This window comes from Aulonocara stuartgranti (assembly GCF_965226115.1).
Source record: "Aulonocara stuartgranti genome assembly, chromosome: 13".
In the NCBI taxonomy this organism is placed as follows: Eukaryota; Metazoa; Chordata; class Actinopteri; order Cichliformes; family Cichlidae; genus Aulonocara; species Aulonocara stuartgranti.
Genome location: NC_138949.1, coordinates 16,495,260 through 16,509,536, shown reverse-complemented (window position 1 = coordinate 16,509,536; position 14,277 = coordinate 16,495,260). Strand labels below are relative to the sequence as shown.

The window sequence follows — 14,277 nt, the reverse complement described above, 5'->3', positions numbered from 1 at the left end:
CCAGTGTGACTTTACAGACTTAACAGTGAAATATTCAAGTTATGAAATCAGTTCTCTTCATCAGCTTTTGACTGTGAGTTATGATCTCTTATCTTATCAAGTTACGCTCTGTTCAAACACATTCTACTTTTGCTTCCATGTGAGCTCTTTGTGCTATTGTATTACAGTTTTTTCTGAATGCTTAAACCCTAACTGTGATTCCTGTAGCACAATCTCTAAAACTATTCAGACTTATAGCAAAACCACTCACTGAGTTTGCAAAACTAAAAGCACAAAAACTGCTTTGCACTCAGTTTGCAATTTTGTAACACACACTTTGCAAAACTGTAGGCACAATTCACTGCACAACACTCAATTACCAAATTTCCAACACACTCCTAGCAAAAGTATACACATGTATGGCTATCATTAACACTAATTTGCCAACTGTCTGGCACACTTTCACATGTGAAAACTTTTTTAGATAATTAGTTCACTTTGCAATCAGCCTAAGCACTATAATACAGGTAAGCTGTGTGTGCGGAGTACAATGGAGGGAGCAGAAAGAGTGAGAAGTAGAGGAGGCCGAGGAAGAGGACGTGGAGGTGAAGAAGTAGGATGAAGAGGACGACAAGGACAAGGAGGAGCAAGAGGAAGACGAGGAGGGGGGAGAGGAAGATGAGGAGGGGGGAGAGGAAGGGTAGGAAGAGTAAGAAATAGAATTGCTGATGACATCAGAGCTACAATAGTGGACCATGTAATCAACCGTGGAATGACCCTGAGGGTAGCTGGCCAACGGGTCCAGCCTAACTTGAGCCGCTACACTGTAGCAAGTACCATAAGGACATCTTGAAATGAGAATCGGTTAGTACAGTCACTTCGCACAAAGATTTGTAGCACTGCCATATGCCAATGAGAAACACACCAATACCATTGATGTAAAAATACTGAAATTGTTACTTTACAGAATTGCTAGATGACCAGATGCTGGGGGCAGAGGAAGCATGTTCACTGCAGACCAAGTAACCCATATAGTCATTATGGCGATTGCAAATAATCCTATACTTGGAAATAGACACTTGTGTTCGTTTTGATGTGTTTGAATAAACACCAGTACTTGAAGTTTGGATCCCTCTATGCTTATGGATCTATGACAGAAGTATGAGCTCAAACTGACATAGCCTACCTTGTGCACAGAGAAAGCAAAAGCCAGATGTGTTTTGTATTCATACCATCAGTGTGCAGTTGGCGCATTGTGTGCTTAGTAGATGATGGCTTGTGTGTACTGTTTGATACGGAAACACCATTTTTACGAAGGTGTGAAGAGTTAATCCAGCTGTGTTCGCTTTTGCAAGAGAACTACAATGTTTTGATTATTGGGTGACAGGTTTTCTTATTTGTGTGAAGAGTTTTGCAAAATTAGCCAATAGTTACAAAAAATGTGCTTAAGCAATCAGAAAAAACTGTAATGCACATGTTAGCCAAGTTTTGCTGTAATACTTGCAGATGGTGCCCACCAGTTTCTGACTCATAAATTCAAACTTTATGAGTTGTATTGAAAGGTCATTGGACTTTTCAGCCCAGTTACAAAGCACAGAAAGCTGTAAATGCACATATAAATTTGCAAACACAACACATTCTGATTTGTTGATTTATGCAAAGTGTGCCCAAGAGTAGCAATAAAAAATGGTTTTCAATAAATGACCACAGCTCAGACTAGCTTATCCTTATTCTCTTTAATTAAAACAAAGAAAAAAAATGGAAACACATGAGCAGTCAGGGGATCCATAAATAACGATTTCCAGCAAAGCTCAGGCTCTGAACATCATTCCCGAGTTAACTTGTTCCTTTTTTTTTGTCCTTTTTACAAAAACAGTGTCTCACCATCACATCTAAACTCATTCAACCCTCATTGTTCCAACACGTTCCTAACCCCAACCTGTTTTCTTTGCTGCAATAGTGTTTATGGTGATCACACAACATACAGAGCAAAGCTGCAGAATGCTGCACGTGGCACACAAGCAGAGAATCTGCAGTCTTGCTCCGTGGTGCGTTTCAACACCAGTCACGAGCGCCTACTCCTGGTAGGTGACACCAACACTTATTCCAGCTCCAGCTTCTTCTTCTTTTCAAGTATCTGAGAATCACAGTAGCTATAATCACCATAAACAAGACTGTCAGACCATACATTGTTTCCATGGCACTGGGCCAAATAAAATTGTTGTGCTGCAAGTGAATTTTAACAGGAATCTTGAAATTTATATCTTATATTTGATTTTTAAATAGCACTCCATTTGCTGTAGAAAAAAGGCTAACAAAATTAGTCTGGCTGAATTGGCCCCAGAGTTAGATTTGTCAAAAAAAAGGAAAAAATAAAGAAGATAAATTAATAATTTACTACATCAATTTATCTCTTTCATAACCATTACCTGGCTTTACTGATGCCAAATATAATATGAAAGCTAAGGACCATTTTCAGGAGCTTGGACAAGTTGGAAACCTCCAGACATGTAAAGTACAAGGTTGTTATGATCTAATTCTTTATATACTGACAGGTGCAGATGAAACTGAACTGGCTCTGGACTCTCGTGTTTTCCGTGTCGGTATGGTGACGACACAGCATGAAATTCCGACTGTGGCTTCTGGCAGCTCATCATCCTCAGTCCATTCATTGAGGTCAGGGTTGTAAACCTGAATGCATTTCTTGTACTTCTTCTCGCCCTCGTTCCAGCCACCGAGGAGATAGATCTTGCTATTCAAAATGGAAATCCCTGCTGTGCTCACCCCCGTGTGAAGAGGTGCGCAGTAGCTCCACTGCCCACTATGAGGGTTGTAAGATTCGACAGCAAGGACGTCCACCCTCTCCCCGCGCCCTCCTAGCTGGCTTCCGCCGATCACATAGGCGCGGTCTCCCACAGTGGCGGCACAGTGCCAGCCTCGAGGCGTGCTCAGACTGCTCTTATCCTGCCAGGTGTCAGTGGAAGGGTCGTAAGAGCACACAGACCTGGAGTAGGCGTTATTAATGTAACCTCCAGATACAAGTATTTTTCCGTCGATCACAGAGCTGCCGTGGCAGCAGCGGGGGACCTCCATGGGTGCTTTCATCTGCCACTGGTTGGAGGAAGGCACGTAGCACTCCACGGAGGCCTGCACACCATCAGCATTTCGCCCTCCGATGGCAAACAAGAGGCCATTGAATGTGTTGAGGCTGAAGTGGGTGCGCCTCTGGATCATGTTGCTCAAGTGAATCCAAGCATTGAACCGGGAGTCATACCTAAGGAATGCAAAAGGGATTATTTTATGCTACACATACACTAACTAAAATGACAGATGGTGGGCTTACCTGTCTTAGTTCTTACCTGCAGAAGTTGCTCACGGCATGTTTTGCCTGGTTTCTTGCATCATTCTGGTCCTCACCCCCCGCAACATACAGGAATCCGTCCAGGACTGCAACACACTGATTGAAGCTCTTTGCTGGCATCTCCGTCAGCTTATTCCACACATTATCTGAATCTCTGTAGAGAACGTCTTTGCTGAGAGATTTCTCTGTCAAGGCAGGGCGTCCGCCAACTGTGAGAATCACTTTGAGACCACCACGTACTTTTGTTCTGCGTGACTGGAGGATGTTCTGTTGGTACGGAAGCAGATGGTAATTCATAGCATCGACGAGGAGGCGGTGGCACTCGGGGTCCTGCATCATTCTTGGCACACCTTGGACATGATTCACCAGGTCTTGGGGAGTGATAGTGCCAAACCTGATGAGAGTTAGCAGATCTGCCGCATACTTTAACCTCTTCTCATCAAAGTCCAGCCATTTCATGGCAATCTGGAAGGCTGTAACTTCAGAAGGTAGCTGCAGGGAATCATCTGACAGAAATTCGCTGATCTGCTCATAGGTTAGCTTCAGGAACTGCTCCATCTCAGAAAACTCAATGAAGTTCTCTCTCATGAACTTCTGAGTCGCTTCCTTGGTTTCTTTGAGGTCATAGGCATCAGCGATATTGGCTACGTACATGCAATTCTCCACACTGAGCTCCTGCATGAGGAAGTCACTGCACATCTTCACTAAGGTGCCAATCTGCAGCAGCATGGCTGCAGCAATAGTGCTGCCAATGCTGTAGAGCGACAGAGTGAGCTTTCCTGAGTATGCGTACGTAATTGCAGTAGCGAGGCCAACCGGTGAGAGGTCGTTCAGGTCTATCTTCTGGAGGGTCGAGTCCTTCTTCAAGATGTTTCTAATGTACTCACTGCAAGAGGCCATGACAACCTTGTGCACATCAAATGACTTTGATTTGGTGGCGACTGTTAGATCACAGAGGAAGCTTTCGTTTCTCATGGTGCTCAGACCTTCAAGGAGGTTCGGGGCATACACAGAATCAGTGACTTCAGTCGAAATGCAGCTAAAGCCATTTCCGCCTTCAAGCAGAGTGTTCAGCCCGTTAATCTTGTTGATGGGGCTGTTCTCAACCATCAGGGCCATATCATTTATGTCTCCCTTGCTCTTTTTGGTTGCCTTGTTCTTTTTGGGTGCCATGGTTTTAGCAGCAGAACACAGCCCGGACCTTCTGAAAAATGAGCACATAAATGTTAGCTTTTTTAGTCTATTTCAACTTGAATGGATAAAAAAGTGTTTTATGAGCGAACTAGATAAAACCAGCTGCAGATAAAGTGCGACAAATGCAACTTGTGACAGAAATTAATTTTTCTGGGTTATCTTATTGATGAAAGCAACTCATTTTAAGCAGTGGGGACAGGGGCAGCAAAAGACACAGCTACCCAAGCTAATAGGTAAAATAACTGGGTAAAAAAGAGCACCCGAGAAAGCAACTGAAGAAAGTGTTCAGCTCTTTGTGAAAGACCATAAGGACAAATAGTTATAGACATTCAAAGACTTTAAGGAAGATTCAGATAACCCTCAGAGAAATTCCTGCACAAAAGGGACAGGGCGGAGGCTAAAATGAACTGAGGCAAAGCAGAAAAACTGATTGTTAAAGATTTGAAATTCTGTTTGGAACTCATTGGTGCCCCGTCCCCAGGGCTAAAGAAGAAAAGGGAAAATCTAGCTTAGTGTCACAGTGTGGGGTACGAGAGCCAGCACGTGTGAGGACATGAGGGTTCAGGAGGTGCACATGGCACCCTTTATCCTGAAAATCACATAGTCAGGCTTTTAGGGCAACATATATTGCCATCCAGCCAACTTGTCTTTTGGTAAGAACCTTGCTTATTTTAACAAGACCATAATGAACTGCACTGAGCTCACCATACCCTGTGTGAACACTGAAAATGAGCTTATATTTTTCAATGAACAATAAAGTTTTTACAGTTTTAAAATGTGATGTGTTGTCCTCATAGTATCATCAATGAGCGAATAATTGCTATCTGTTTTGTATTTATATTTTATATTATCTTATTATATTTCTAATTTATATTAATCATTTTCTTGTCAAATATGTAAGATGTCTCCACCTTCAATGTTGGTTTTGTTTTGGAACTGTTCAGATTTCTTTTGGCAGATTTGAAAACGTGTGCTACCAGGTGAGCCAGGAGTGTTTAAGTGCATCAGCATGCTCCCTCGTTGCATCTGTCACAATTTATCAGCAGCATGTCCAGGAATAGCAACACTGGCCGGCTCACCCATGACGTTCCTTTTATAGACTTTGAGACATGAACAGCAGGCCTAATGTCCTCTGACTGTTTGCTTGTTCTTTTCTTTTTTGACACTTTTCTTTCATAAATTGTTTCAAGTTTGTCTTAAAGTCTACAATGACGACCGTATACAAGACAAAACACTATCAGAAACGTCATTGCTGGCATTATTTACCACAGGCCTAGCAGACACAGATAGTTCTTTTTCCCATGCCTATGTTTGAAAAATGAAATTACAAGTTCTACTCATCAGACATTTTTGATATTTTGAAGCACAATATTTGGAGCGAGAAAGCAGATTTTCTGTTCTGTAAAAGCTTACAAATGCTGATGTACGAGCTTCCTCTGACTGCCTCCTGCTTTGTTATAATGCCAAACAATCAAGCTTTAGAAACTTACCTAAAAAATGAAGTTGAGGCCGGTGAAGAGGGAGCTTGCACCTCCAGTTACTGGAGCAGGAGAGAGACCAGCCGTCACCCCCGTGGAAAGGGATATGCAGTAAACTCCTCCTCCAGGGGAGTGGGTTCCAATCAAGTATTGTGCAATACCAGTGGCAGAAGACCCTCAACGTGAAAGTGTCCCACAATAGCCTGTAATCATCTGATAACAACATACTGCCGGGTGGCTGTGTATCCTCAGTGGGATGCCATGTGTTACGTGATTAGTGCAAACAACTTTGTACACTTTTACAATAAAACTATTAAAAGTAAATATTCATTTGCAGACACGATGTCGCTGCCAAATAAAGGTTTAATTATAGAGAGGCACGTGCAACATTTAAGCAACGTTAAAAATGTAATTGCAAAATTCACAGTGACCATACTGTCATTTGTTTTACAGCTTTTTTTATTGTAATATTTTTTTTGTTTTACAGAACATTCATGTATTCCTAAAATACAGCCAGCTTACATTAAAATGATGTTGTAATATTTACAGCAATTAGTGTCCCAGTACAGCACATTTAATGATCTGCATGCTAAAAGGCTACAGCAAAAGACAGAGACAGCAGAAGTCTGAGGAGATGTTGAATAAAGGTGAATTCTGCAGCTTGAGAAAGCATAAAGATGAAATATTTATTAATAATAATAATAATAATAATAATAATAATAATAATAATTATTATTATTATTAAATACTCATTAAAACATCAGCATGTAATTGTGGGGACTTTCTCTTGTCAGGTCTTAACTTTACAGTATAAAGTGACTTGAGGGGATTGTTGTGATTTGGCATTATATGAATAAAACTGACTTGAATTGAATTGTTCTGAATCAAATAAATTATTTTTTCAAAACTAACCTGTTTATAGATACAAAACCTTCACTTTTTTAAATCACACCAGCATGGATTATTGCTGTTTGCTGATTTGAAGGGTGCTATATCCATTTTATTGGCCTTACACGTGTGTTCAAAAGGCCAACAGCTTCCAGATAGGCGCCTGCAAATGACCAAAATTGAGTTAAGTCAATTTTAATTTAATTCAGTCAGTACCAAATCTCCACGATAGCCCGTGGGCACCTCTGATTGTAAGACCCACACAGTAAAAGGTCCCATAGCAATAATATTCTCAAGAAGCACTATATGTTACCGGTTCATATACACGTATTTATTATAAATTGTTGTAATTATAGGACCCCCCTCCCAGTAAATGCTTTAAGAAGCAGCTCTTTAAACAATAGGCTTAAGATGATCCAGCATTAGTGGCATCATTTTAAAAGCCACACCTCACATACCATTATATCATTTGTCACTAGTTCCGCCCATTACTATAATAGTGTCATCAACGAGCGCGCGCTGCCCGCTGTGTGTAGACGGCTTCACGTGAGTCACCGTGATGGCCAGCAGCTCTGATGTGGTGAAGAAAATCATGAGGCTCAAACGTCAGCTCTCAGACAAAGCAGATCCTGCTACGGTAGTTATCGTTTGATTTAAACGGTTTAAAACGTTTTTATAATCCCAAAAACCCGGAAAGTTTTGAAGAATTATTTCACCGCTGTTTTATTACCGGCTGAACAAATCCCACCTGCTTTAGTCATGGCTTTGTCTAATCATTGGCTCACAACACCTGCTGCCACATCGGGCGCTATTTAAAAAATGACTTTGTTCCCTTAATGAAAATTATGAAGCTCAATTTGATTTTTGTTTTTGTATATATTTTGTATTAGTATATGTGTGAACAGAAGCTGAGCTGGCAGTGTTTCCCTGCCGCTTTCACACAGCACTGAAAATCCTTTGATTTGGAGTGTGTGTGTGTGTGTGTGTGTGTGTGTGTGGGGGTGGAGGGTCAGGCTGTTTAAACTGGAGGCGCTTGGCTGCTGCTAAAAATGGCAGCTCCTGCAGTTGTTCAGCTTATGGCTGCTGTCCATCATCAGTGCACTGCAGGCAACTTTAACCACCTATGCCTGTGCCGTATAAGCCTTCTCATATCGTCTTTGTATCCCGTGGATCAATTTTCAGTTGAGGAATTTACACGCAAAATCTGTAAATGACCAATTTAGCTTTAAAGACATAAGCTGGTGCTACTACTACTACTACCACCTCCCATCAGCCAGCCACGGCTATATCCATTTATAGTTCAGGGTAAAAGGAGCAGTCTAAGTGGGTGTGTAAGGTCCCCATAGGTTCTGCTCTAAAATGCACAGTCAGCTACTGTGGCAATCCAAAACCAGGACTGCCATATTTGGCAAGTCAGTTTATCTTCGACAGAGGTCCCATTCTAGGTACTTTTTAACCAAAAACAATCAATCGAATCACCTTTATGTTGACAAAAATGCTTGAACATTATGAAATGCACCACAGCATGGCTGCAGGCAGTGGGGATAATATGCTTGTCACTCTTTCCAGGTTCTAAAAATCTTGCAGAAACTCAAGGATCTGGATATCACTTTAGATGTTCTTGCCGTGAGTCTCTTATTCACAGACTGTTTTTTTTGTTGATGTACATTGTGGTTGATTTTCATTTTTATTCCCCTGATAATGGTCTGATCATCAATTAGGAGACTGGAATTGGCAAAACTGTTAACTCCTTACGCAGACATGAACAGGCTGGAGAATTAGCAAAGTCTCTAGTAAAAGGTTGGAAAAAGCTGCTCTCCAAAGAATCCACAAGGTAAAGTGCATTTAACAATAAAACATTGCTTCTTAATTTTATGTGTTTAGCGGCTTAATCTTGAATTTTCATTCTCCGCAGCCGTGGAGAAGATGGGACTTTCTCTGAGAGCCTTTCTGTGAAAGACAAACTAGATGATCAAAGCAGTCCAAATAATGGAAATTTGGAAATGGAAGATGTGAACAATAATCTTCTAACATCTCATCACAGTAAGAATAGTGATTCTTCAGATGACGGCAACTTTAAAACAGGGAAAAGGAAAATGGATTCACAGAAAGGACAATGTGAGGGACGGAAAAGAAAAACAGACTGTGAGAAAAGTCCAGAAAACCAGTACGTCTCCCGGCACGACGTGTTGACACAGAAGGACAAAATGGACAAGAAGAAGAAAAAGGATCGGAGCGACCGAAAACCTGGAGACTGCGATCGTCTGCTCGGAAACAAAAACTTGAAGGAAAGCCAACAAAGATCCAGATCTGATTCCAGAGAGAAATGTAAAAGTGCCTCTGAGAGTGGGAGGTTCGGGTCAGACAGGGAGAAGAACACAAAATCAAAGCTTTCGAAAGAGTCGAGGGGAGGCAAGGAGGATGACAGAATGTCAGGAATGTTGAGAAGCTCCGACGCCCAAAAGAGAAAAACAAAGCATATAACTTCGCTGGAGTCTGAAAGGGAACATTCAAAACACAAGAAGGCGAAAACGAATGAGACTAAAAGTGATCCAGAGGAGCCCTCTATGTCTTTTGAGTCCTACTTGAACTATGATATGACTGTTTACAAGAGAAAGGAGCGATCTGGAATGAGAAAGCCGCCCAAAAAACCCAAGATGATTCCCAGTGAGCAACAAATAAAAGATCCTGTAATTAAAAATATGGAGTTGGCCCCAAAACAGGTATATTTGTCAAGAATCTTTGCTTACGGAGAAAAGGCCAACTTGCTGATTAACAATGCCTCATTATTTATAGAAGTTTCTGGAGCCTGTAATGCACCTGATGAACATTCCTTTGCCTGCTGCTTTACCTGAATGTGACAAGCCCTCCAGCTTTGACTACTATGAAAGGAAAGGTACACGTTCAGTAAATGCGGGTGTATTTTCAGCTTTATCATTTGGCTCTTGACACCTCTGCTTTCGTTTTAAAGTGGAGAAGGAGCCTGTGGAGCCTGATTTCTGTGACGTCTCTGAGGAGTCTGCAGTCTTCACCGGCCAGCGTCTCAACAGGAAGATGCAGGTGTACTCTGGTGCCAAGACCGTTTTTCTCCCAGCCATGCTGAGCTTGTACCAGCAGTGTATCCGCACCCTCCAGAACAACATTAACTGTGAGTGAAGCCCAGGAAGACATTTTTTCCTAGGCTCTGTTGGTTTATGTCTGATTTAATAATTAGGTGCAGGCATCTCTTCTTAGTGCTTTATGAAACTGGCGGGGTCCCGTTTGAAATCCTCGAGCCTGTGTTGGAGAAGTGTACCCCAGAGCAGCTGCTACGCATCGAAGAATGTAACCCAGTAAGAAAGTGACACGCCAACATGTTTAGTGCAGAACAAAACCTTGTGGCCACTTTAATAGGTCTACCTGACCAGCAGTGGGTTTACTCCTCCCAGTTTGTACCTGTAAATCTGGGTTGAAAGCCTTGTTTATCTGCTTTTCCTTAACCACCTAATCATTACTGTTTGTGATATGGATTAAGAAATCAGTTTTAAGAGTTTCATGCCCCTTTCCCAAAAAAAGCAAATATTTACCCAATAGGAGTCAGGTGATCTACCACATAACCTGAATATTTGTGGATATAATTTTTATGATAATGATCTAATGATAAGTACACAAATATAAATCTGGATTTAAAAGGTTAGCATTTTTAACTGCACTACTTGAGGCAGGGCTGTGAGGAACTTTGATTTTCATTATACTTCCTGGTTGGTTATTAATTTATTAAATACTTTTCAGTCTATCTGGTATCAAAAGGTGAGAAGTGCACAATTAAAGTTCCCATTTTTACATCTTATGTTTGTTTAGAGAAATGGACCCTACAATAATGTGAAATTGGAGAAAAGCAGAATACCCATGAGCTGGGATTGTGAAATTGGGCAATCGGTTTATATTTTATATGAAAGGACAGTTACACAAATTCTTCCAAATTAGTTTTTTGATCCTCTAGTCAAAGTTTTTTTTCAGTCGTCCTCCTTGGCTATCAGTACAACAGATGATCTTTTTCATATAGGCAAGATTCAACATGTTTTTGATACTGCCTATGTGTCTTCTCTGGGCTTTGGCTAATAAGGTGTACACCTTCAGTCAACAGAGAAGTCTAAACTTGCGTGCCAATGGAAAGTGCATCTTTGTGAGAGGGCTCCCACACTTGGCATCGATGATCGAGCCACATTCAAACTTTTAGACTGCGCACGTCATGCAGAACAATGTTTATTTGAATAACCTAACCTTCTGACCTCATTATGCTTTATTTATTTTGTTTTGTTTGGTTACAAAGTATGTAGAGGATGTTGTCTCCTCCAAGGAGGTTATATTTTTCATAGCGTGTTTGTGTAATACTGTAAACACAATAGCTTGAAATATTCTAAGTGATTTCTAATAAAACTTTGTAGGGGTGTAGATTTGGGGTCATGTTAACAATTCATTAAAATTTGGTTTGGCCACAAGGTCTTCAAGGCCTGGACAAAAAAAGGACTTGGAGACGTGATTGTGACAAATGTTGTTTTGTCAATTTCACATCTGCCGTTCTTTCAAATTGACCCCAAAATGCTTCTTATCTTTAAAGTATTGTTGAGAGAGAATGAGCTGCCTAATTAGAAATACACTGAAATATACTGTGTATACTGTGGTATATTATAGTTTAATAAGGTCAAGGTATTTATGTGAAGTTATTTACAAAATTAATGCCCATCATCTATTAATTATTCCAATGTAATTGTGTAAACATCTGTCGTGGTACTCTTACTGTACTACAAATATCTTAATTTTTCCCCCCCCCATTCATTAATTTTGCAGATCTATGTCGGCGTGACAGACCATTTATGGGGCAAACATTGTCAGAGAGACTTCAAAGACTCCAAACTTCAAGAGTATGAATCATGGAAAGAGATGTACATCAGGCTATCTGAAGAGAGAGAAAGGAAACTGAAAAGACTGACAAAAACTATTGTCTCAGCACAATCTCAGAAACCCAAAGGTGACTGCTCTACACTGAATGCAACTCGGGTCATTCCTACTGGTGATAATTCAGAAATAAAACAGCCATATGGTCGATGTAAGACATTTTATTGATTGATATTCATCCAGAAGTTCTGTATGAATTAAAACTCTGAAATTTGTAAAAAGTAGAAGAAAAGTAGTCTCTAGTGAGGTTTGTTTTGTGTACTGGCTTTCATTAGACCTTTTTTTTTCTTTTTTTTTTTTTGGCATCTCTTAGGTCGGCAGGTGAAGATGGCATTTATTCACACGGTTGCCAAGCCACCGAGAGATGTGCGAATTCAGCAGGAAATTCATGGAACTGCTGTTCAGCAGCCTCATCAGCCCAGGAGCAGGTGGGTTTCAGCCTCCTACATACAGATGATACATCTTCTGACCAGGTTTTCGTAAAATCACATTAGAGCATATTTTTCTAATGTTTATATATTCATGACATTTATATTATTGGTCTCAATATTAAGTACACGAACAAAAAGCCCATAAAAGAGCTTTTCTGGGGGATTTATATGCATCTGTTTATCTTTGGCAAAGTGTGGACACCTGGCTCGTTCTGTTCCTTTTCCACATAATAGCCCTTAACCACAACGTGATCACTAAACAAGAGCAGCTTAGCGGGGTCATAACCCATCAGAGATTCATGTGATAACGGTGGGCGAAATGCTTTTTGGGTGAGCTTGGCTAAACACAGGAATTAGAGCAATGTGCTGGATAAACTGGTTTTATTCTAGTTGTAGAGAGCCTTGGGTGCTTTTGTTGTGAGTTGTTGCAACATGGGATGTGCTCACCAGCAGTGTGTAACACCGATCTTTGGAGGTAGATGGACACTAATTTTGTAGTTTCATCTGCATTGTTTTTTTGTTTTTTTTTTTTACTCTTTTAAATAGTTCAGTTTATTTCCTCTGTTCAGTGTCAAGATTCAGGACAATCGATCGAAGCAGAGTTATGAGCCCAGCAGGCCCAGCAGCACCAGTTCAGGGGGAAGCGGAACACAGGACGCGCGCAAAAAAACAAGTGAGCTGGTAGTTTATGGCTTTCCAAGCCTCCCAGATTGATTGCTTCAGTTGTTTCTTTTATGCATATTTTTCACTGATCATCAGGCTGGAGGTTAAATGAATACATGTGCCATGTGCATAGTAATCCTGACATCATTTTACCTGATGATTTATACTTTTCTTTGTTCTCACAGGAGTGGCTCCAATGATGGCGAAGTCCTTGAAGGCATTTAAGAAACAGCTCGGACGTAGATAAGTGTTTATACAATGCTACGGTGTGGATGTGCACAACATGAACTCGATCAATGATTAACTCTGGGCAGTAATAAGCCTGTGTTCACTTTAGATTATTCTGTGTTGCTTGTCTATATGTACTGTGATCAGGCAGTGCCATGTTTCTTTTCTGCAAGTTGTCTTCACTATTAAATGGGCCATGAAGTCAGCAAATTTACTTGGCTTTGATTTTGTCTCTGTTCTTTAAGGGGAACAAGGTCATCCATTTAATGGCATTTGGTGCCCTCTAGAGGATATTTTGTTAAATATTTTTCTCTTTTGAAATTGGAGAGTTCATAGTCATATTATATGGGCATTTTGACATTACTGATATCATATCTCTCAGCTCTTGCAGGACTATAAATTCAAAACTGAATCCAAATGTAGCAAACGTGTCAACTTTATGTGCGGTACTGTGCAGTCTTGAGATATCCCTGATTTATTAATATTTTGCTCCAAAGAGCTAAAGCTGGACTCTGTTCTAGTTTTTTTTTTTTTTCTTTTAAAGTGGTCTTGAGCAATAGTTGACAGAAGCCATTTCAACAGACAAAAATAATGGCTGCTTTCTTTGCTCATTTTGAATCCAGTAACCACTTTCAGAGGAATGTTTTGTCTAAATCACTTAACGCTGACCTGTGACTCATCCAGTTACAAAAAAGGCAGAAAACTCATGGGATGAACCAATGTTGTGCCTGCACATAACAGTTTTAATTTGGGTCTTTAGGCACTTTTCTTTGGTCAAATCTGCAAAAAATCCAAAGATGAGTGTGATGGGGGAAAATGGTATTTATGCACAAGCAAAGGTTTCCAAAATATTCTTTGCTGAAAATGTGGTATATCACTGCATGGCGTTCTTATAAAACACACAGGATACTGGACAGATGGAAGATGGCCCTTCAGTTTGATTCATCTGTTTACTGAAGCCTCACTAGGCATGTCTGTGCAAAGGGTGTCTGTCAAGAAGTCATTAAGAAAGGGAGATGGGGAGAAAAGTCAAGAATTGGACTGCAACAGGTCTTATGGTGAGTGCAAATGTGAAACTTTTGGATTAAATGGTCAGTATATACGGAGGTCAAAGAGG

At 40.6% G+C, this 14,277-nt stretch overlaps 2 protein-coding genes across 4 annotated transcripts; one reads left to right on the top strand and one right to left on the bottom strand.

Annotated features, from left to right (window-relative positions):
* Window positions 1-1,700: 1,700 nt before the first annotated feature.
* On the bottom strand, window positions 1,701-6,107 carry klhl31 (kelch-like family member 31). Of its 2 annotated transcripts, none has more exons than XM_082557408.1 (3): window positions 6,025-6,107; window positions 3,339-4,544; window positions 1,701-3,253 (listed from the first exon to the last, which is right to left on the bottom strand). In XM_082557408.1, exons 2-3 carry the CDS (start codon window positions 4,511-4,513, stop codon window positions 2,521-2,523), a joined length of 1,908 nt encoding a protein of 635 aa, XP_082413534.1. In that variant the 5' UTR covers window positions 4,514-4,544; window positions 6,025-6,107; the 3' UTR covers window positions 1,701-2,520. The 2 variants fall into 2 exon arrangements, with proteins under 2 accessions (XP_082413534.1, XP_082413535.1); XM_082557409.1 differs by having other exon boundaries at window positions 3,339-4,541.
* A 1,284-nt stretch (window positions 6,108-7,391) lies between these two features.
* On the top strand, window positions 7,392-13,361 carry eloal (elongin A, like). Of its 2 annotated transcripts, none has more exons than XM_082557152.1 (11): window positions 7,392-7,537; window positions 8,470-8,526; window positions 8,622-8,734; window positions 8,816-9,623; window positions 9,700-9,796; window positions 9,872-10,048; window positions 10,135-10,232; window positions 11,731-11,911; window positions 12,152-12,266; window positions 12,839-12,942; window positions 13,118-13,361. In XM_082557152.1, the coding sequence occupies exons 1-11, from the start codon at window positions 7,460-7,462 to the stop codon at window positions 13,177-13,179; spliced, it is 1,890 nt and encodes a 629-aa protein (XP_082413278.1). In that variant the 5' UTR covers window positions 7,392-7,459; the 3' UTR covers window positions 13,180-13,361. The 2 variants fall into 2 exon arrangements, with proteins under 2 accessions (XP_082413278.1, XP_082413277.1); XM_082557151.1 differs by having other exon boundaries at window positions 9,697-9,796.
* Window positions 13,362-14,277: the final 916 nt, after the last annotated feature.

Bases quoted from the DNA above. Each gene is read 5' to 3' on its own strand.
- klhl31 (XM_082557408.1), bottom strand. From the start codon at position 4,513: ATGGCACCCAAAAAGAACAAGGCAACCAAAAAGAGCAAGGGAGACATA. The intron at 3,254-3,338 runs GTAAGAACTAAG...TGCATTCCTTAG, and splicing joins GCCGTGAGCAACTTCTGCAG to GTATGACTCCCGGTTCAATG.
- eloal (XM_082557151.1), top strand. From the start codon at position 7,460: ATGGCCAGCAGCTCTGATGTGGTGAAGAAAATCATGAGGCTCAAACGT. The intron at 10,049-10,134 runs GTGAGTGAAGCC...ATCTCTTCTTAG, and splicing joins CCTCCAGAACAACATTAACT to TGCTTTATGAAACTGGCGGG. The intron at 11,912-12,151 runs GTGACTGCTCTA...GGCATCTCTTAG, and splicing joins ACAATCTCAGAAACCCAAAG to GTCGGCAGGTGAAGATGGCA.